General features: G+C 50.4%; 1 protein-coding gene across 1 annotated transcript; it reads right to left on the bottom strand.

Moving 5' to 3' along the window:
• Nucleotides 1-96: 96 nt before the first annotated feature.
• Nucleotides 97-17,322, bottom strand: PINK1 (PTEN induced kinase 1). Its single transcript, XM_069579089.1, has 8 exons — nt 16,833-17,322; nt 9,534-9,821; nt 8,100-8,200; nt 5,882-6,064; nt 5,203-5,366; nt 2,928-3,055; nt 2,355-2,591; nt 97-1,438 (listed from the first exon to the last, which is right to left on the bottom strand). The coding sequence occupies exons 1-8, from the start codon at nt 17,226-17,228 to the stop codon at nt 1,172-1,174; spliced, it is 1,764 nt and encodes a 587-aa protein (XP_069435190.1). The 5' UTR covers nt 17,229-17,322; the 3' UTR covers nt 97-1,171.
• Nucleotides 17,323-23,272: the final 5,950 nt, after the last annotated feature.

The raw sequence follows: 23,272 nt of genomic DNA on the forward strand, positions 1-23,272 counted from the left end.
CACGTAAAGTTGTATGATCCCGTCTCAACTATCATTGTCTTTATAGTGTGAGAATTACTCTTAAAAGCCAAGTATTCAGTTTGAGGCACTTACATATTTTGTGGTTGTCAATATGCATTTAATTCATCATAATTCCTGTAAGAAATGCTAGTCAGAAGGGACAATCAGCAAGTTCAGAACACTGCCCTGTTAATCTCCATTTCATTAGTCACTGGCGCTCTGCTGGACTCAAATCAGCGGCTGCACGAGCTCTGCGGCGATGCTTGTCACCAGCACCCAGGGCTGCTCTGGGACAGATGACTGACTGCAGCGGCTCCCGTCTCGGGCCTCACTCACGTGCTGTTCACTCTGACACCTGACTGTCCTGACCTGCGTGAACTCTGGCCACAGCACAGGTCTGACCTTCCTCAGCTCAGCCTCACCTAACAGAGCCGCTCGGCCACTGACTTTTCAGAGGTCGAGGAGGACAGGACTCTGGTCAGTGGTTTATGCCTGAGCAGCCTCTCGCCTAGGACAGAGCTCATCCTTTGGATCTGTGTGCCCAGGGCATCACGTGGGCAGTGCTGATGCACAAAGGAGCCTGGTAACTGGCTAGCATTTCTCTTGAGGGTTAGGCCCTTTGTGGTCAGTTAGACCGGGGGTTGGCAAACTTGGTCTGTGGGCCGGTCTGGCTTGCTGCCTGATTTTTGCAGGCCTGCAAGCTAAAAAATGGTTTTTACCTTTTAAGTGGTTGAAAAAATTAAGAATATGTAGTGACACACGAAATTCCAAATCTCAGGGTCCCTAAGTGAAGCTGAACTTGTTCACACATTGAAGGCTGTCTTTGCGCCACGATGGCAGAGCTGAGTAGCTGCGAAAGCCTGAGCACTAGCCAAAGTTTGCTGACCTCTATTGAGAGCAGTGTCTTCATTTCACAGGTAAGAGAACTTGGACGATGCATCAGAATCACACAGCTAGGCAAAATCACACAGCTAGAGCGAGTTAGTGATTAGACCGTGACCTCGAGCTGCTCCTTCCATCTCCCAAACCTGAGGCCTTCTCTTTGCTGACTCGCCCTCCCCGTGCCATCTTTCCTCCTGACTCCCCCATCCCCTCACCTAGGAGGCACTTGCTCAGCATTCACAGACCATCACGACACAGATACTGGAAAGTTCTTTTAGTAATTCACCAGCTACAGCAGCTGTCTCGGGGCCGCCCTCCAGGAGTCGAGGAGGAGGGCCGCCTGGCTCAGCGCTTCATACTCCAGGTTGGCCAGAAACAGCATCTTCATTTTCGTTTCCACACAGTTCTCCGTCAGTCTGTTGGCCAGCAGAGTGGCGGCCGATTGTTGGAGGAGCCAGCCAATCATCTCGTCTGGTTTCAGGTTCTTCAGGGCGAGCGTGTGTTCACCCCAGAGGCTTAAGTGAAGCACGTTAGCAGCCACTCGGGCGGATGGCCTCTGCAACAGGAAGGGGAGCCGGAGCTGAGAGCACCTGTGACGGTCTTCACCCACAGCCCGCTTTCAGTGCAGCCTGTTTCAGGGTCTTCCCTTCTCTGGCCCTGAGCATGCTCTTCACCCTCCCTCCTGCAGTACTCTGCACACACACTGGCCGATTCTACCCACGCCCCAGGCTTTCCCATGGGTACGAATTTGGGGTGGGGTGGAGTATGGGTAGAGGACATTGTTGGAATAGCCTCCCCATCCTGGGCCTTTTTTTAAATTAAGGTTTTTTTCGCCATGCAGCATGGCATATGTGATCTTAGTTGCCCAACCAGGGATCAAACCTGTGTCCCCTGCATCGGAATCTTGGGAGGCCACCACTGGACTGTCTAGGGTGAGGGGAGTTGTCCTAACTTCATGACGGCAGCGCACACATGTGACAGCCTGCTGCCCGTGGTGAGGGGCAAGCGGTAGGGCGGGCCTGTGGGCCCTGGTCTGCCCGTGCTTTTCCACTCCACATGCCACCTGCACTGGCCCTGCCACTCCTTTTAAGGTTTCAAATGTGTTAGCCTTTGGAGTAATTTCAAAATGTCCAGATCTCTTAGAAGAGTTCATCCTATCTATCTGGTTAGATCTCAGCTGATTCTATATCTTCATTAAACATATCTTAAAACTGCATCTGTTTCCCTCTGAGTAACTTTAAGCAACTAAAGCCAAGAGGAGTTGACTGCTGGAATCCTGACTCCAAACTTGGTGGCCAGCTCCCCTGCTCCTATCTATATTCCAGCCTGTTGTGTGTTCTGTATGTGGCTATCACCTCTGTAAGATAGAGGAGCCGTTTTTCACTCCGGTGCCTGCCCAGCCCTGCCCTTTACTCTAGAACACGACCTGAGGTTCCCATCCACACGCCCCCTGTAAGCCTGAACTGCCTCACCTTGCAAGCCTCCCGCTGCAGCAGCGACCTCACCAGGCACCTCACGTCCCACGGCACCCACTCGGGCAGTGCTGGCAGCTGAGCCTCCTGGTAACTGCGGCTTTCAAGGTGGGCCCTGCCCTGGCCGTAAAAGGGATTGGGGAGCCCAAAGATTTCATAGGCGAGTGCGCCCACCGCCCAGGCATCCGCCTTGCTGTAGTCGATCACTGCCCTGGGGCCAGGGCAGGCCGTGGACACCTGCTCGGAAAGCAACAAGTGAACAGTCACACTGCTGGCACTTGAAACCTGTTTGTGCTCCTGCACGGCCCCCGATTCATGCACTAGCCTGGACTCTGTCCCAAGGAACCCAGAACTGGAACGAGCTGTAGCTCAGGTCCAAGCCAGTGTGCTCAGGCTGCCCACTTCAGGCTGGCAAAATGCATCTCTCCTGGGACTTCAGTTCCAGGCGGAGAGGCAGGGAGGGGACTTCTGACAAATTACGGGTCAGAAAAGATGAAAGGGTTGAGTAAACAGAGAGGAGACCTGGTGGGAGAGGCTCTGCTGGTGGCACGTGACACGCTCAGTGGGACTCACCTCAGGAGCCATCAGGCAGCCATTTCCGCCGCGGTCCACGTACCAGCTGGTGAAAGGCAACTGCAGGCCGACGCGCTCATCAGCCAAGCAGCAGCCAAAGTCTGTGATCACCAACCAGGGGCAGCCGTCTGTGGGGAGACATGCAGACGTGAGAGGCCGTCTCCTCTCCTCCCTGCACCTCGAGGCCCTCTGATACCTCCACTAAAGCCACCCTCAGGACACGCTGACCCAGGAACAGACTACTGCACAGCTGCACTCATCTCACATGCTAGCAACATAATGCCAAAATTCTCCAAGCCAGGTTCCAATAGCAAGTGAACTGAGAACCCCCAGATGTTCAAGCTGGATTTAGAAAAGGCAGAGGAACCAGAGGTCAAACTGCCAACATCTGTTGGATCATCAAGAAAGCAAGAGGATTCCAGAAAAACATCTACTTCCGCTTCACTGACTACACTAAAGCCTTTGACTGTGCGGACCACAACAAACTGGAAAATTCTTCCATAGAAGAATGGGAATACCAGACCACCTGACCTGCCTCCTGAGAAACCTGTATGCAGGTCAAGAAGCAACAGCGAGAACCAGATATGGAACAACAGAGTGATTCAAAATTGGGAGAGGAGTACATCAAGGCTATATATTATCACCCTGCTTATTTAACTTATATGCAGAGTACATCATGAGAAACGCTGGACTGGAAGAAACACAAGCTGGAATCAAGATTGCCGGGAGAAATATCAATAACCTCAGATAAGCAGATGACACCACCCTTATGGCAGAAAGTGAAGAAGAACTAAAGAGCCTTTTGATGAAGGAAGAGAGTGAAAAAGCTACCTTAAAACTCAACATTCAGAACTAAGATCATGGCATCTGGTCCCATCACTTCATGCAAACAGAGGGGAAACAATGGAAACCGTGACAGGCTTTATTTTCTTGGGCTTCAAAATCACTGCAGATGGTGACTGCAGCTATGCAATTAAAAGACGCTTGCTTCTTGGAAGAACAGCTATGACAAACCCAGAGAGGATATTAAAAAGCAGAGATATTACTTTGCCAACAAATGTCCATATAGTCAAAGCTATGGTTTTTCCAGTAGTCGTATGAATGTGAGAGTTGGACCATAAAGAAGGCTGAACACCGAAGAATTGATGCTTTTGAACTGTGGTGTTGGAGAGGACTCGTTAGAGTCCCTTGGACTGCAAGGAGATCCAGCCAGTCAATCTTAAAGGAAATCAATCCTGAATATTCACTGGAAGGACTGATGCTGAAGCTCCAATACTTTGGCCACCTGATGCGAAGAACTGACTCCTTAGAAAAGACCCTGATGCTGGGAAAGATTGAAGGTGGGAGGAGAAGGGGATGACAGAGGATGAGATGGTTGGATGGCATCACCGACTGGATGGAGTCTGAGTAAGCTCCTGGCGTTGGTGATGGACAGGGAGGCCTGGTGTGCTGCAGTCCATGGGGTCACAAAGAGTCGGACACGACTGAGCGACTGAGCAGCAACAAAAGCCACTCTCAGGACAGGCTGACCCAGGAACACAGGCCAGCAAGGCCTGGACAGCTGCCCACTCACCAGAGAGCTGAGTGGGACCAACAACACAGACACGGACATGCCTCCGGGAAGTCAAGGTCCCCTAGCCAAGAACTGGATAAAATCGGTGCATTATCAATTAGTTATCCAGAAAAGGATTCATGCAGACTTCCTTTAAAAGCCAGTTCCTCTAGAATTTAATTGCATATTGAATTATCTTAAATCTTTTTAGTTCAAAATTGACCACATGAGAATCCTCCTGTATTGCAAGGGACAGAAGTTTGATCCCTGGGTCAAGAAGATCCCCTGAAGAAGGGAAAGGCAACCCACTCCAGTATTCTTGCCTGGGAAATCCTATGGACAGAGGAGCCTGGTGGGCTACAGTCCAAGGGGTTGCAAAGAGTCAGACATGAGTTAGTGACTAAACAACAAGAACAAAACAATGACTCTCCTTTACAGAACCCCTAGGCAAGTAGCCACCCAGCTTTACTTGAATGCTTCCAATGATGGGGAGCTCACTGCCAAAGGCAGCTGGGCTGACATTCAAGCAGTACTTGCTGAAAATATTCTTACAATACAAAGACCAAAGCCCTCCATCTTGAAGGAGAGAGTGCTTATCTCTGTGTGCAGAGCTAAGACACAACTTAGAACATAAAAACCAGAAAAGACCCGAAGGCCCCTAAATGTCCTCAAACCTGAAGTCCAGACCGCCCCGAACAACTCAGAGCAGGGCGGGGCAGCTACCTGCGTCCAGTTCCACAAGGATGTTGTCGGACTTCAGGTCTCTGTGCGCGACGCCCTGCTGGACCAGGTGATCCACTGCTTCCAAGAGCTGCAGAGTCATCACAGTGGCCAGCCGGGGGCTCGGGGTGTTCCCGCGAAGGTACTGGCGCAGGGTACAGGGGTAGCTGGTGGAGAGCGCAACAGGGCCAGTTACCGCGCACCTAGCATCCCGAGCACCTTACTTCCTGTTAGGATGATGGCCTTTCTTCTGATTCCTTTTCTCCCTAAGTAGCCATTCTGTTTCTATCCACCATCCTGGAATTAGGAAGTAAGAGCTAGGGCCTCACACGTTAGAAGTTACAGGACAGCTACTTGTTTTCTTAAAACACTCACACAGCAATGCCAGGGGCACAGAGATGGAGGAAAGGAGAAGAGTCTATGTTTAAAAAAAAAAGGCAGGAGAAAGGTGAGCACAGAGGGGGCTACTAAGGTACTAAGGGCACTAGATGGGGAGTATGTCCTGACTGAGCATGCCCTTCTGTTTTCCTGGAAGGCTGTCCCAAAGGGAAACTGCGCTCCAGGGCAGACATATGCCCTCAGCCTGCCCTTGTCTCCCAAAGAGAGAGGGTCCTCTCGCCCGTGACCCCAGGCTCCTGGAGGCAGCGACCAGCTCCCACTCACTCCGGGTCCCGCCACTCACTTCTTCATGACAAGGAAGAGAGTCCGCCCGTGGCCCAGGCCTGCGGGGTGAAGACAGGGGGGCAGCACATCTGGGTAGTCGACCAGGGCTCCTGGCAGCAGCGGCACCGACGAGGTGAAGGCTCGCAAGACCCGGATGATGTTGGGGTGCGGGGCCAGCTGCTTGGGACCTCCCTTGGGTCTTCTGTTTCAGCCGGGTGGGACAAACGTGAGGGAGCAGCAGATACGACACTTGGGATACAATAGTCTGAGGCCACAATCAACACTGACATTCATCTCCACCCATATCTACACCAAGTGTGTGCCAGGTGCAGAGTCGGGTGCTGGAAGGGAAACCCGCGATGACTCATCACATTGGTGACCCCACCATCCATCCACCGTCCATCCATCCCACGAGGTAGAGCATGGGGCCTGGAAGCGGGCTGCCGGGGGCTGAACCCCACGCCTGCCACTCCAAGTCCCTGGCCACACTGCTCAACGTCTCTTGGCTCAGTCTCAAATGAAAAGGGGAATAGAGTAGTACCATACCCCGTAAGGCGGTTAATAGGACCCGGAATCTCCCTGATCCGGCCCTAGCATAACACCTGGCATGAGCTCAGTCAGCCTCTGAGTGAACCGACACGGAGGCAGTGTGTAGGAGTGATTCCCCCGCACGTCAGGTGCCCTGCCCAGGCCTCTGCTGCTCCGGGAGCCCCACCCCACTGCCCTGCTCAGAAACAGAGGCTGCACTCGGCCGCCATGCCCGGGGCTGTGCGCACCTGACCCAAGGGCAACCAAGGGCCTGCAGTCATGTCCGAGACCCGGTGGTTGGCAGGAAAAAGGGAGAGTCTCTCTGTGGAGTGTGAGGAAAAATTCAGCAGTAACTGCACAGGAAAGGGGGCCGAGGTGTTGAAAGGATGCTTTAACGCCGCTTGAGCTCCTCTCTGAACAGTGCCTGATGCACATCTCCTGAGCTGTTTTACAGATGTAAAAACCCCCACCAAATGAAGATGCTAACCACCTGATGGTCATAAGCAGGTAGCCCGCAGACCTCCCGGAGCCTGAGGACTGAGGCTGTTAACCACTGCGACACTGCCCTGTCACCTCACCAACTACCAGGGATGTGTACATGAGCCAATCACATACCCTGGGCCCCCCCCCTCCCTTACGCGCTCTTTAAAAATGCTTTGCTGAAACTCTTTGGGGAATTTGATGTTTGGGGGCCATGAGCCACCTGTCGCCTTCCATGGTCCTGCAATAAACCTTTCTCTGTTCCAAACTCTGACATTTTGGTATCGTTTGGCCTCACTGTATGTCAGGCACAGGAGTTTGCTTTTGGTAACAATGCCACGAGGCCTGAGGGAAGCCGGAAGTATATCTGCGGGCAGGAAATGAGATAGCACGGTGGCAGAGAGAGGCGGATGGAGCGGAAGCCCAGAGACATCGAGATAACAGGAAGAGCCCCACGCCCGGGCTGTCCTCCAAGCTGCCTCAGGTCTGAGCTTTGAGCCAGGCCGTGAGTGGCTCCCAACAGCTCCTCTGGGGTCCATCCAAACCGGCCCCTGTCCTAGGTGATCAAAGGCGTCAGAGAGTCATTCTGGCCTGGGGCCATTAGAGCCGCTGGGAGAACGAGGATCCCAGCACAAGGCTGTTGGCGCCACAGCAGCAAAGCGCTGCCTGGCTGTCAGGAGAACCCAGGAAAGCGTGTGGCCGCACTGGGAGGGGGGTGTGTGTTTGAACGGAAGACTGGAACTGGCCAGGCCTGATGGGGGTCGAACCAGCACTGACCGCACTGGGCTCTGCTGCCACTTCTCAGGCGCCTCTGCCACAAAGAGCACTCCTGGGGAATAGGCCATTAAAAAAAAAAATCTCTTGGCACCATCAGGTCATGGCAGTTAGTTGTAAAGTGAGTGTCAACCTCTGCTGGGGACAGATAGAATTCAATTCGTACAAAATGGTGGTGCTCTACCTGAGAATTACTTAGGAGTCATAAATCAGATCTGCCCAGTTCAGAAGGAAGGGGAATGGTTTCAGATGGCCTTCTCTCCCTGCTCTAGCGTCTCCAGCTGGGGTCAGACTAGTCTTTCCCACTTATCCGCCACCTGGAAGCCCGTCACTGACTGCACTGATCAGCGGGCACGTGCTGTGTCTGGGTGTGTGTGTTGCATCAGGCGCTGTGCCGAGGGCATGGGTGTGGGCGCTGCTCCGCAGCGGGGCGAGGGGGGCAGACGGCCACTTACCCGGGAGTGGCCGCTCCATACTCCCCGGCCACGGCCACTCGACTGGCTGGGACCAGCTCCTGGCTCATTGCGCTAAAGATGGCTTCGCTGGATGAGCCTGCCTGCAACACATCCGTAATGGGTCCAGAATTAGTCCAGGCCCTCCCTGTCATCCGGACCAGGACAACTACTGCCTAGAACTGGTTTTGACCTTCAAGCTCATAACCTCTCTGAGTGGCAAGCCAAGCCTAGTTTCTCCCGGGAGAAAGGAGGCAGAGGTGCCATTCATGCCAACCCAGAGGATACTGCCCACTCCTCAAACTCTCGGCAGCTCAGGTGCCCAGGGCTGGAGGAGCTGTTGAGATGACCACAGCAGGGGCTCCTCTTCCTGCCACAGAGGCCTCCGGGCACCACCAGGCTCAGACCGGACCACCAAGCACGAACGCTCACCCCTGAAGGCTCCCTTCAGCAGATAGGCCGAGCCCAAGCCCACCCTGGATAAACTTGCGCTGAATCACAGAACAGCCCTCTATCAACCAGCAAAAAGCAACACACAATGAGGGAAAGCACCATATTTTCCTCATTTCATTACGAACAGCTCTCAGGACTGGCGACACCTATAAAGAATCCTTTCAGAATTAAGTCTTTTAGCTTTTGTGACTGCATTTGCTGTCATGCCCCAACCAGTGGGAGTTTTGATGTTAGGACTGGATGCTTCCTGGGGGTGGGCGTGGGGTGGGGGTTGGCTTCATGTTGGCTATCAGCCCAGCTTGGAAGCACAGTCTAACAAGTTTCGCTCCACACATCAAGGCGCAGACCACGCCCTTCAGGGCCCAGCGTGAGCTATGTGGCTGCCCCCCTCAGCCTTGGAGAGAGGCTCCGCAGAAAATGCCATCAAGTCTTGATGAGCTTCCTAACCTTCCTCCCACGATGTGATGGCAAGATACAGAAGCTACTCTAAATGGACAGAAATCTTTCTTTTGGGTGGGAAAAATACTCAACTTGCCAAAGTCTTGAGTTCTGCAAGGGTTAAGAGCAGAGAGCTGGCACACCAGCCTCGGGTCTGGAGTGTGGTGGGAGGTGGGCTCAGTGGAAGGCACGTGGCCCCTCCTTCCCCACAAGCAGGTCAGGGAGTGAGAGGACAGAGCACACTGCAACCCTGAAATACGCTCATTGGCCCAGACGCCCCAGGCCCTCGCCACTCAGTGTGGCTTGCGGCCCAGCGGCCTGGGAGCTCGTCGGGGAGGCGGGACATTGGGTGACACGTGGACAGGTTACAGTCCAAGACTGTAACACTGCTTCAGACTGCTGCACAAGAGCGTGAGGCACCTGTCCTGTGGAGAATCTTGCTGGTTCCTATTTACTTCCTGGGAAGAAGTGTCATCTGGTTATCACTGCCCCCAAGAAGGGGATTTTGAAAAAGGATGACTTCAGAGATGGAGGCCCCGCCCTTACCGAGATGTTCCACATCATCTTGATGGCCAAGGGGAAGGCCGGGGCCCGCGGGGCCAGCACCTCCTCTCCCCGTGGAAGGATCTCTGGGCCCTTCCCTGGAAGAAGCTGGCCCAGGCTCTCTGCCTCCTCCAGGTTCCGGGGCAACACAGGCATGGCGGCCTCATAGACGGCGGCGCTGCAGCCCTTGCCAATGGACTGCCCGATCAGATACTCCTCCAGCCGGAAACCCTGCCAGCGTCGGGTGTCCAGTGGGTCCGGGAGCAGCTTGTTTTTCTGGGTGAAAACTGCCTGTGAAGAAAACGAGCAGGCACCATGAGCTTGGCAGCCCCGTGAGGCTACAGTGAAGGGATGGAGTGGTACAGCGAGGCCAAATCTCCACTGGCAGATTGAGGGCTAATAAAACAACCAAACTGGGTGCTACTGTTGGTCCTGGGCTCAAGCCAGCCTGTTCTCCCCTTATTCAGATTAATTCTCAAACTGTCACTTCATGGCAGTCACCACGTCAGTCCAACACAGAACACTATGTTAGTTGCTGCTGCTGCTGCTGCTAAGTCGCGTCAGTCGTGTCCGACCCTGTGCGACCCCATAGACGGCAGCCCACCAGGCTCCCCCGTCCCTGGGATTCTCCAGGCAAGAACCCTGGAGTGGGTTGCCATTTCCTTCTCCAATGCATGAAAGTGAAAAGTCGAAGTGAAGTCACTCAGTCGTGTCTGACTCTTAGTGACCCCATGGACTGCAGCCCACCAGGCTCCTCCATCCATGTTAAGAGGCTGCAGTTCCCCAGGTCTGCAGCTGGCACACTGCTCCTTTGCTGCCCGTCAGGCTACCAGCACAATCTTGGAGGCTTCTGATTATGGAGACGGTTCTTTCTGCAAAGGCCTCGGTAGGTGGCTACTGGATGGTTACCAGGAGCTGTGGATGGCAGGAGCATGTGGTCACAGCCACCCCTCCCGCTTGTGAATGACCTCAGGCTGCTCTTGCAAGCAAGGGGATGAAAATCAGGAGGCTCCCTGGAGCCAGTTTTCAGGTCCTGTTGTTGGGCTGAAGCCTGAGGACCTGCAGGTCCTGTAGACGGCCAGCCTGCCGATGGCTGATGAAGGAGCTTGGAGGCAGTGACAATGGCAGCCGTGGTTTACTGGATGGGGAATCTTATCTGTCTGCAGCAGGGGGTCCTGGAGAAGCATCCCAGTGTGTGTGGCAGACAGCAGGAAGGACCTGACAGCAACCTTCGCTCCTCTGGGGAGGTGGCGGGTACCATTCACAGGGGGCACTGCTGTCAGGTTGGCTCATTAGTTATCAGGGAAACCAGCGGGTCCCTCACAGCCCTGCAGGTTCATGCCCATCACCAGGGCAGACGTTTCCCCTGAATACACCAGCAGGTGGAGCGGTTGTGGCCTAAGGCTTAGAGCAACCATAGCTGGGGCAGGGGGCAAACACCTCCTGTGAGGAAGCTGTAGGGGAGCGGGCACTGGTCTAGCTCCCTGGACCTGTAGGTCCAGCAGGGGATGAAGAGAGAGCGCGAGAGCGGCCGTCTTGAGTGCCTGGACCACACACTCCACTCCCACAAACCCTGTGCGGCCCCTACCATCTTGGTCCAGCCCTGTCCCGTGACGTCCCTGGGGTCAGGTATGCAGAGGTGCACTGCAACCAACCACCACAAACGCAATGTGGACACCAGCAGCTCAGAGCCTGGAGAGGCCCAGGGAGGCACAGGAGGACAGAGCATCTTTCTGGAGACCCACTGATCAGACTCATTTCTACAGGCTTTTCTTTTTTTTTTTGGCTGTGCTGGGTCTTTGCTGCGGCACACTGGTCTTTGGTGCCGGCTTCTTTAGTTGGGCCACCAGGGCTTCATTGCATGGCATGTGGGATTTTAGTTCCCTGACCAGGGATCTAAGCCACGTCCCCTGCACTGGAAGGCAGACTCTTAACCACTGGACCATCAGGGAAATTCCCAGACTCATCGCACAGTTAGGCCACCGTGGTCGCCCAGTCACTGGACAGACTCTCTCTGCTTAGATAAGAGACAAAATGTAGGATGTTTACATTTACATAATATAGGAAAGGTCGTGACCACTAGGCAAAATACAGGCAGTACCAGCATTGTGAGAGCCTGCCCATCCTGTGGTTTTTGTCCTGGCCAGGCCTGTTGGACCACATCTCTGGTCCACTTTCAGTCCCCGCAGCCAATGCCAGTCCTAGAGAGGCGGTGTAACAGACCCCAGGGTTAACAGAATGGTGCCTTTCTCCAGTAGAGGCCCAGATTAATTCCTTTAAGTAGTCTTAGGTGGGGCTGGGCTAGGTAGAAGATCTGTAAGAAGATGAAATCTGTAAATCCCTCTCTAATCCCATGCCCCACAGGGTGGCAAGCCCAAACCACCAGGGTCTTATCTGCCAGTCCCGGACCACTTTATATTTCCCCGGGGGGTTGGTCCTGTGGCGAGGGCAAAAGTGAGTTACTGCCCTGACTGACAGCTGGCAATGGTCCTTTAGTGGTCAACAGCTGAACTGAGCGGGTGTTGACAAGTGGCCTCTGGGTTAATGTGGCAGAAGCAGGGGGATGGTCACTCCTGGGACGTTCAGTTATAGCTGGTAGGTCTGGAGTTAGCCTCCTGGGTCACACGTGGTCACACGGTGAGAGTGAGTTTCACATTTCAATTGTTGCTGAAACAGTTCCTTTATCCCACTCACTGGGCTTCCCTCACAGCTCAGCTGGTTAAGAATCCTCCTGCAATGCAGGTGACCCTGGTTCGATTCCTGGGTTGGGAAGATCTACTGGAGAACCGCCATCTTGAGTGGCCTGACCATACACCTGTCTCCCTGTTTCTGCCTCTTAGGAAGCTGGGGGGCCATTCTGTTTACAGAAAGGAGACAAAGAGTACATGAGTTCTGATGGAATTAGATGCAAGTGTAGGTGGGGGTGCATGGGGAAAGAGGCCATTTCCCCCAAATTGGGATTCTTGCCTACTTCAGGCAGGTGACATCATTCCTCCAGTCACCCAAACTCTACCTTCCTCCTCAAATCCCGTCTCATCTGCTGATCCCTCCCTTTCTACGGCTACACACTCGCCTCCAGACTTTCCCACTCATGTCCTTCCTTTACCTGCTTCTGAGTCCAATGAAAGCCCACTGCTTTCAAATGTCGCAGCAGAACCTAACTGATGGACTTCCTGGTGGTCCAGTGGATAAGAATCTGCCTGCCAGTGCAGGGGACATGGGTTTGATCCCTGGTCCGGGAAGACTCCACAAGCCTCAGAGCAACTGAGCCCGCGTACTGCAACTCCTGAGCCTGTGAGCCCTAGAGCCCTGCTCCGCGTCAAGAGAAGTCATGCAATGAGAAGCCTGCGCACTGCAACACAGATCAACCCCGCATGCAGCAGGGAGGACCAGCACCACCAGCAAGAACGAACCTAACTTACAGGCTATTCAGCACCTTGTCCCGACACTTCCTGTGTATGAAGTGTTCTGCAGGCTGGTCTGCGCCGTCCGTACTGGTCTCTCACATGCCTCTCCCCGAACCTCTGCTCAAACTGTTTCCCCCCTCCGCCCCCTGGAATATCATGTTTGCTCTGCCTGCTCATCCCTACTCATCCATCAAGTCCCAACTCAAGCTCCTGCTTCCCCTATAACCAGTGCTGACCACCCAGCCCACAGCAGTCTTTCCTTCTGGAAGATTCCTAAAGCCCCTAAAGCTAAAACACCTCGCATGAGAACTTTTAATGTTTTTAAAAAATGAAAGTCTGTCTTGCCTTGCCAACCAGTTTCTAAATTCTGTGGAGCTGAAGCAGTATCGTGTAATCCTCAGTCAACCAGTTTTGAGGATGAGATAAAATTTTTAAAGCTTTGTTTTGAAATAAATATAGACTTACAGGAAGCTGCCCAAAAAACCCCAACAAAGCGTCCTGCGTGCCCTTCGCCCAGTCTCCTGCAACTGCCCTCTCACGAGGCACTAGACTATCAAACCCAGCAAAGTGACGACATACCCTCCGGTCAACGAGGCTACAGGTCTTACCCAGTCCTCATCATCTTTTCTAACCCGCATTCACTCGTGAGCATGCCCATGCAGTGTAGCTCTGTGCGATCTCACCCCACCTACAGATTCATGTCATCACCATCAAGACACAGACCTGTTCCATCACAAGAGAATTCCTTTGAGCTGCCTCTTTGTTTTTGCACCACCCTCGCCATGCCCCATGCAACCACGTCCCTGGCAACCACTGACCTGTTCCCATCTCTACCATTCTGTCATTTCAAGAATGTTACATAAATAGAATCGCAGGATGCAACCATTTGGAACTGACTTTTTTCACTAAGCATAATGCCCCTGAGGTTCACTGAAGTTGTTACCTGTATCAATGGCAGATTTCTTATTATTCCTTATTATTAGCATTCCAGGGTTTAACAATTCACCAGCTAAAGGATGTTTGTGTGTTTATATTTTGCTATTATGAGGGATGCAGCCATAAATACTGGGGTACAAGATTTAACACCCATTGATGGCCCCTTGGGTTGCTTCTGCCTTCTGACTACTGTGAATAATGCTCCTATGAACACAGGTGAACTAATATTTGTTCAAAATCCCCACTTTCACTTCTTTTGGCTATATACGAAGAAGCGGAATTGCTGGGATCATACAATAATTCTATTTTTAATGTCTGGGGGACTGGCATACTGTCTCCCATAGCAGCTACTCATGTACAGGTTTTTGTATGAACATAAAATTTCAAGTCTCTGGGTAAACGCCCAAGACTGCAATGGCTGGGTCATATGATAAACGTATGTTTAGTTTTGTAAGAAACCGCAGACTATTTTCCAGAGTGGCCATACTATTTTAGGTTTTCAGCATTGGTCCAGTTTCTCTGCATCCTCACAAGCATTCGCTATTATCACTTATTTTTAAAATGTTAGCTGCTCTAATAAGTATGCAGAGATATCATGTTGTATTTTCAATTTGCATTTCCCTAATGATTCATGATGTTGAACTATCCTTATTTGGCATCTGTATCTCCTCTTAGTGAAATATATATTCATATCTTTGGCCTATTTTATAAAGGGTTCCCCCCACAAAATGCTTTCCAAATGCATCTAAAGGGACTGGTCTGGTCTACTCCAGTATGACACCATATGCAATTAGCATTAGAATTAGAATTTTAGCACACGGGTTGCCAAATCTGGTACTCTGATTTTCTTTCCAAAGAAGTCAAATGCAAGAATTTTTAAAATTAATTTGTAATTAATTATAAATTTTAAGACACAGAAGAGTGAAGTGTGAGGCAAGGATGTGGAGATGGTAAGCTTAGGAGGATCTAGCTCCTCGGTTTAGAAACAGCCACTGCAATTTTTAGTAGGGTTTGTCAAGTTGGCCGCCTTGGCTTCTGCCAGCTGAGCTGTAACAAAAGACAGGGGCAGAGAATGGGGCCTAGGCCAGGCATCACCTGTTGCATCAAAGGGGCCAGGGCATAAACATGAGACACTCTGGTGATGAGTAACACGACCGGGGCTGAAACCCAGGAAACATGGGCGCTTAAAGACCAACATTGCTTGGTCTTTAACCAGCTGTGTCCTTGGGCAAATCACCCCACCTTGCACCACCTCAGCACTAAGCTGTAAAACCCAGGGGCTGTACTAAGGCAGTGAATGGTTCCCAACCCCAGGAAGAATGGCCTCCCTCAAGAGGAGGGCACTGTGCCAGCAGATGGCCTTCAGACTCGAACTTAAAAATGTTTGTTTCCTGGCTGTCCAGCCTGCCTGTCTACCTTGCAGTCTGAACTTGCCAGACTCCAGAACAGCAGAGCCAATTCCTTCAAATAAAGCTGCCTTTTAATAAACACATCCTATTCCTTCTGTTTCTCTGGACAAGTAGAGATTTTGGTTGAGTAGAAACAGAATCCTCTGAGCTCTTTAAAACACTTCAAAAGCCCAAGAACTAAGCATCTTAGTCACCCCAGATTACACAGGTTGTTAACTAAAAACCATTAGGCCTGCTGTTTTCTCCTGCTGTTTGGGTTTTTACTTCGGCTTCAGCTATGTCACTAATTGGCTAAACTGTGGAGGCTGCCCGGCTGGCAAGTGGTTAACAACAGCACAGGTTCTATGAAAGTCAGACTTGTGACTTCAGCAAGTTATTTCACTTTTCACCTCCCTGAGTAGGTTTTCTCATCCATAAATTGGGGATGACAACTACCCCTGGAATATAAGGGTTAGGAATTAGCTGTCCTTAAATTTTAGAAAATTTACAGAAAGAAGGTCATTGGCCTTGGAGCCACATTGACATTGATGTTGCTCAGTCGTGTCCAACTCTTTGCAACCCCATGGACTGTAGCCTACCAGGCTCCTCTGTCCATGGAATTTTCCAGGCAAGAGTACTGGAGTGGGTTGCCATTTCCTTCCCCAGGAGATCCCAACCCAGGGATTGAACCCAGGTCTCCCGCATTGTAGGCAGATGCTTTACCATCTGAGCCACCAGGGAAGTTCAGGAGCTACATAATTAGTATATCTTTCAAACCATGCAGTTTGAGGAAGTGAAAGCTCAGTCCTGTCTGACTCTTTGTGACCCCATGGATTGTCCATGGAATTCTCCAGGCCAGAATACTGGAGTGGGTAGCCTACCCCTTCTCCACCGGATCTTCCAGACCCAGGAATTGAACCGGGGTCTCCCGTATTGCAAGCGAATTCTTTACCAATTGAGCTACCTGGAAAGCCCCGTTTGAGGAAGAGAAGATAGTGAAACAAAAGTGAGGTCCTGGCCTGGCACCAGGAGATCAGTAACAAATGAGCCTTAATCAGTGATTGCCAAGGAATTCCCAGCTACAAGATAAATAGAATCAGTGCTGGGTATCCATTGGAAGGACTGAAGCTGAAACTCCAATACTTTGGCCACCTGATGCGAAGAATTGACTCATTTGAAAAGACCCTGATGCTGGGAAAGACTGAAGGCAAGAGGAGAACGGGACGACAGAGGATGAGATGGTTGGATAGCATCACCGACGCGATGCACATGAGTTTGAGTAAGCTCTGGGAGCTGGAGATGGACAGGGAAGCCTGGCGTGCTGCAGTCCATTGGGTCGCAGAGAGTCGGACAAGACTGCGCGATTGAACAAGTTAAGTCTTGACCCCAGGCCCGACGGCAGTCAGGGCCTCCCAGTCCCGCCCCGCCCCCACCTCGGACCGCGCCCCCGCACTTAGCCCCGCCCCAAGCCTGGCTCCTGCCCCAACTCGGTCTCCCCCCCGGCCCCGCCCCGCACCCAAGTGGAGCCCCGCCCCATCCCCGGCCCCGCCCCGCCCGCCGGCGGCACTCACCTGAATCTCCTCACAGGCTGAGGCGGCCCGCCGGCCCTCCGCTTGCTTCTCCTCGATGAGGCCCAGCCCAAGCCCGAAGGCCAGAAAGACAGCGCGGCCGCGAGGGCCCGCACCGCCCCGGGCTCGCACCACGAACTGCTGCTGGAGCCGCTCCGCCAGCCCGGCCACCGACTGGCGGAAGAAGCGGTAGCGGCCGGGAAGCCCGAGCCCGAGCCTGCACGGCTCCGTGCCGGGTCCCGCGGCCGGGCCCGGGCGCTCTCCGCGACCCCAGCCCGCCGCGGGGCCGGGCCGCTCCGGCCGGCCCCAGCCGTAGGCCGGGCCGGGCTTGGCCGTGAAGCGCAGGAGCAGCGCTCGGCCCAGCTGCAGGCCTCGGCCCAGCGCTTGTCGCACCGCCATGGCGTCGCCGCCCGGTCCCTCGGGACCTGCCGGCGTCCGGGGCGCCTGACACAACGCCTCAACTTCGGGGCGGAGCCTCTGCGCAGGCGCGGGCGCCGGTGGGCGGGGCCGTCACTCCGGCGGTTTCCCGGCTGGCCGCGCGAGGGCGCTGTGGCCGTCCCTGCCGGCGCGTACTTTCTTCAGACTTGCCCGAAGCGTCTGAGGGGTGGCCTGTCAAGGACGTCAGGGGTGTGAACTTGGCTGCTTCGGGCGAAATCGACTCATTCAGGAGGGAATATTTATTGAGTAACCCCCATTGTGCCAGACTCTCTACATTTGTTAATTTTCCCACCAATGAGATAGGAACTCTTGTTAATTAAATTTCCCACCAATGAGATAGGAATGTCGTTTTTACAGGTAAGAAAACTGAGGCGCGGAAGGGTTGTGAGGGTCCCAGGTCATATGCGGTGTCAGTTCAGTTCAGTCGCTCAGTCATGTCCGACTCTTTGTGCCCCATGGACTGCAGCACGCCAGGCCTCCCTGTCCATCACCAACCTTCACCATCACCATATCACCATAGCCTTGACGAGACGGACCTTTGTTGGCAAAGTAATGTCTCTGCTTTTGAATATGCTATCTGGGTTGGTCATAACTTTCCTTCCAAGGAGTAAGCCTCTTTTAATTTCATGGCTGCAGTCCCCATCTGCAGTGATTTTAGAGCCCAAGAAAGAAAGTCTGACACTGTCTCCACTGTTTCCCCATCTATTTGCCATGAAGTGATGGGACCAGATGCCATGATCTTCATTTTCTGAATGTTGAGCTTTAAACCAACTTTTTCACTCTCCACTTTCACTTCCATCAAGAGGCTTTTTAGTTCCTCTTCACTTTCTGCCACAAGGGTGGTGTCATCTGCATATCTGAGGTTATTGATATTTCTTGCAGCAATCTTGATTCCAGCTTGTGCTTCTTCCAGCTCAGTGTTTCTCATGATGTACTCTGCATAGAAGTTTTTCAGTCACTCAGTTGTGTCCAATTCTTTGAGACCCTATGGACTGTAGCCTGCCAGGCTCCTCTGTCCTTGGGATTTCCCAGGCAAGAATATTGGAAGTGTGAAAGTCGCTCCGTCATGCCCAACTCTGTGATCCCATGGACTATAACCTGCCAGGCTCCTTTGTCCATGGAATTCTCCAGGCAAGAATAGTGGAATGGGTTATGGTTCCCTTCTCTAGGGGATCTTCCCAACCCAGGGATCGAACCCAGATTCAAATCTGCATTACAGGCAGATTCTTTACCATCTGAGTCACTTGGAAAACCCTGTGCCTTCCCTAAGCTAAGAAGGTATATTTTGTTGTGCTTCCAAGTTGCTCAGTCGTGTCCAACTCTTTGGGTCCCCATGGACTGTATCTATGGGATTTTCCAGGTAGGAGTACTGGAGTGGGGTGCCATTTCCTTCTCCAGTGGATCTTCCCAACCGAGGGATCGAACCCCCCTGCCCCCGTCTCCTGCATTGCAGGCAGACAGTTTACCCTCTGAGCCACCAGAGAAGCCAACCTCTATTTGTTGCAAGTAAGAACCAATTCTGACTCCAAGATGAATTTATTTCTTTGAGTTTAACGTTTGCTTTTCATTGCTTTTGTTATTGTAATTGTATATAATGACCTGCCTCAGGGAACCCTGCCCATATGCCTGAAGAGATTAACACTTCCCTGAGGTTGTCCAGTCTAGGAAATATTTGCAAGATAGTTATCTTTATTTCCTCAGTTCAGTTCAGTCTCTCAGTTGTGTCTGACTCTTTATGACCCCATGGACTGCAGCACACCAGGCCTCCCTGTTCAACACCAACTCCCAGAGTTTACCCAAACTCATGTCCACTGAGTTGTGATGCCGTTCAACCATCTCATCCTCTGTAGTCCCCTTCTCCCACCTTCAATCTTTCCCAACATCAGGGTCTTTTCTAAGGAGTCAGTTCTTCGCATCAGGTGGCCAAAGTATTGGAGTTTCAGCTTCAGCATCAGTCCTTCCAGTGAATATTCAGGACAGATTTCCTTTAGGGTGGACTGGCTTATTTCCCCAACTCCTCCCCATCTCTGTCCTGTGAAAGAACCTGGCATCTAAACCCTGACAAGACAGTTATTTGGAGACATTAGCCTGCCTTCCTGGTCATTTGGCCTTCTGAATAAAGTTGTATTCCTTGCCTCAACTCCTAGTCTCTCAGTCAATCAGTCTTAGACAAGCAGGCTGAGCTTGGATTCAGTAACATTCTCCTTCCCCCTAAGGCTAACTGTGGGTCAGAGGCCCTGGAAGAGATATAAGATGTTTTTGTAGGTGCAGCCAAGTATGTATGGCATCACCAACTCAATGGACAGGAGTCTGAGCAAACTCCAGGAGACAGTGAAGGTCAGGGAAGTCAGGAGTGCTGCCGTCCCTGGGGTTGCAAAGAGTCAGACACGACTTAGCGACTAAACAATGAAGAGCCATGTATATCTGTGTGTGACAAGTGAGCTTCAGGGCAAGGAGACATTTGTCTGGAGTGAGAACAACCTCAGCATTGCTTGGGTAGAAAGGCACAACCTAATCCATTTATTTGGGGGCTCATTTGTGACCTTCAGCACAACCCTGCTTCTGTGCCGTAGAGTAGTAAGTAAAAATAGAAGTAAATAAGAATAAAAATAAGGCAACTGCAAAAAGATCTATCTTTGAATTGGTGAGTTTAAACACACACACACACACATATATAAAATGAGAAGCTGGTAATTTTACTCCTAAGTATAGACCCATAGAAATGCAAAAATAATTTCCCCAAGAATGTTTATAGCAGTGCTATTCTACATAGTGTTGTAGCCACGCATTCCAGGACTCACTCAGAAGAACAATGCAGTTGTGGAGTGCAGTTTATTACACCGGCCTGCCCAAGGCAGAGTCTCCTTTTAGCCAAGGACCCCGACCGTCTTTGTGAAAACCTTATATACCTTAAGTGTATAAGGTTCCCTGAAACTAGTCTGAACAAAGGAAAAAGAAAGATACAATCAAAGTTAACCCATGATTCATATGCCTTAAACCTAGGTAGTTAACTGGACAATTATCAATAGGCTTGTGGTCATTCCCCAATAAGCATAATAGAATGTATGATTCTATTCGGTTACACAGATAATTAGGGTATTCTTTTAGGCGATGGAGAGCCCCAGGGCTCTTCCTTCCAGGGGCCTGGTTTTCCAGTTGGTATGTCGTTTCCATAGATACTGGGCATATAACTCAAAGTCCACAGTCCGCCCCAAGATGGAGTCCTGCTTTCAAGAGGGAGCCTGTTCTGTTTCCTCCTTCATATAAAACTGGAAACAACTCAAACGACCATCTACAGTAGAGGGGATAAATTGTGGTATATTCAGCCAGAAGAGTGTCCACAACTATAGGCAACAACATATTATAGGTTTAATAAATACACTGATCAGTTAAAAAAAAGCAAACATAAAAAGCAATAAATAGGTACTTCTCTGACAGTCCAGTGGTTAAGAATCTGTGTTTCCAGTGCAAGGGGCTTGGGTTTGATCCCTGGTTGGGGAACTAAGATTCCACATGCCATGGGGGGGCAGTCAAAGAAAAACAAGTGATAAATTCTATGTGATTAAATTTATATAAAGTTCAAAGGCAGACAAAGTTAATCTACAGTGTTAGGGGCCAGGCTTTTGAGGTGCTGAGGACATGCTCTTTCCTGATTTAGGTATGTTCATGTGATGAAAATTCACCTAGATGTACACTTCGATTTGTGCAATTTTCTCTGTGTGGTGTTTTAGTAAAAACTTTACATAAAGCTTCTTGATATAATGAAAGCTTTTTTGAAAAATTCTGTTTATCTTGCCCCTCTCCCTTTTCCTTTTCCCACTGGTAACCACTAATTTGTTCTCTATTTGTTATATCCACTAGTTTGTTTCCACCTGGAATGCAGGAGACCTGGGTTCCATCCCTGGGTTAGGAAGATCCCGTGGAGAAGGGAAAGGCTACCCACTCCAGTATTCTGGCCTCGAGAATTCCATGGACTATACCCATGGGGTTGCAAAGAGTTGGACATGATTGAGTTGTTGTAGCCACGCATTCCGGGAAACAAACTCACTCAGGACAATGCAGATAGTGGAGTGCAGTTTATTACACCGGCGGGCCCAAGGCAGAGTCTCCTCTTAGCCAAGGACCCCGACCAGCATTTGTGAGAATCTTTTATACCCCATGTGTACGTGTCTGAACCCACCACTCCAAATTCCTTGAGACTTACATAAACCAAGGATAATACAATCCCAATAACCCCGTCATTCACGTGCTATGTACTCATGTGCTCAAACAGTCAAACAATTAGCCAATAATCAATAAACCCGAGGTTACACTCCGATAGATACAGAAAAATTTATGGCCTGTCTGGAGGAAGGGGTGATTAGTGTATGTTTTCTCCTAGGTGATGAGTAACCTAGATACGATCTTCAAGGTTCCCCTGTCTGGAGGGGGTCTTATCCTTCTGTTTCCATAGGAACTAAACACAGAGTTCAGAGTCCATTGGAAAGGTGGCCAAGCATGATCAGCATGAACAGGGCTAAGATGGAGTCCAGGCCCTATGAATTCCTTCTTCAGAGTGACTTTCACTTTCACTAGTTTGTTTTATTTTTTAGATTCCATATATAAGTGACATCATGCAGTATTTGTCTTTCTTTGTCTGAATTATTTCACTTTAGCTTAATACCCTCCTAGTCCATCCATTGCTGTTGCAGATCGCAGAATTTTTTCTTTTTTATGGCAGAGTAGTATTCCATTATATATATATATATATATATATATATATATATATATATCTCACATATTCTTTATCCGTTCATCTGTTGATGGACACTTAGGGGTAGGGGATTAAGAGGTACAAACCATTATGTATAAAATAGATGAGCAAAAGAGTATACTGTAAAACACAGGGGATATAGGCAATATTCTATAATAACTATAAGCATAGCATAATCTTTAAAAATTGAGAATCACTATGTTGTGCACCTCAACTTATAATATTACACATCAAATATACTGCAATAAAATTTTTAAAATAGATGCAAAAAAAGAAAAGTTAGAAACAAAGTAAAAAAAAATAAGAATTTGAACACATACAAAAAAATTCAATCTAACTCATGAAAAATGAACTTAGCATGAATAGTCTGATAAAACTCACAGAGTTTACTTGTCTTTGCACTGAGTGGTTTCAAACAAACAAACACATTTTAATAGTGAGCTTTGTCGTATCGGAGACCTTGAGTTGAACTTTGTGGTAGCACCCATCTCAGCCAGGACCCCAAGAGAGAGCATGCAAAAGGCTTCACGCCCCCTCCTTCCTTCTTATGTATGAAATTAAGTAAATAGCAGCCGTTGTTGGAGGGACCTTCAGTCCTCTGAAGAGTTCTAGCCCCAGGCTTGTTTGGCGGTGGGATGGATCCCTGGCTAAAGACAGGTGGCCAACTGTTTAAGCAGTATGGGTGTTCTGATCTCTCCTATGGGGAGAAACAGCAGGGCCCATGTCGTGTGCAGTCACGTTTATTTGGGAGAGACCTAAGTAGATAAACAGATACATTTCTTTCCAATTTATTTATGGAGGTGTATGGAAGTCAGATATTATCTTTAAGTTGTTGGTTGATCTCAGAGAGTTTTAAATTACAATTTTAAAGTGCTCCATTGAAAGAGTAACAAATAAAAGTCATTTGGTAAATCTTAAAAAAACAAACAAAAAAAAAGTGCTCCATTGAAACTGTCCTTTGGAGAAAGGTAAGGAAGAGAAGGTTGGAGAAACTTCACCCATGGAAACTTAGTCAGTTGCAGCAAAGACCTCCTTTAAAGTTTAAGTCTGCCTGTCTGATGTGTGTTTTTGTCATTACAGCTCTTCTCTTTAATGTTTACTGAAAAGGAGCGAGAGGTTCTCTGAGATGTTTAATATTTTAACTCCAAGGATTTTCTTTACTCCACTAAGAAGGCAACCTTTACCACGAGGCTTGTGATGACTACGCAGCCTGTAACGCGTATTCACCAGAGAGACATTGTGTTGGTGTTTT

The sequence above is a fragment of the Ovis canadensis genome, chromosome 2, assembly GCF_042477335.2.
Source record: "Ovis canadensis isolate MfBH-ARS-UI-01 breed Bighorn chromosome 2, ARS-UI_OviCan_v2, whole genome shotgun sequence".
In the NCBI taxonomy this organism is placed as follows: domain Eukaryota; kingdom Metazoa; phylum Chordata; class Mammalia; order Artiodactyla; family Bovidae; genus Ovis; species Ovis canadensis.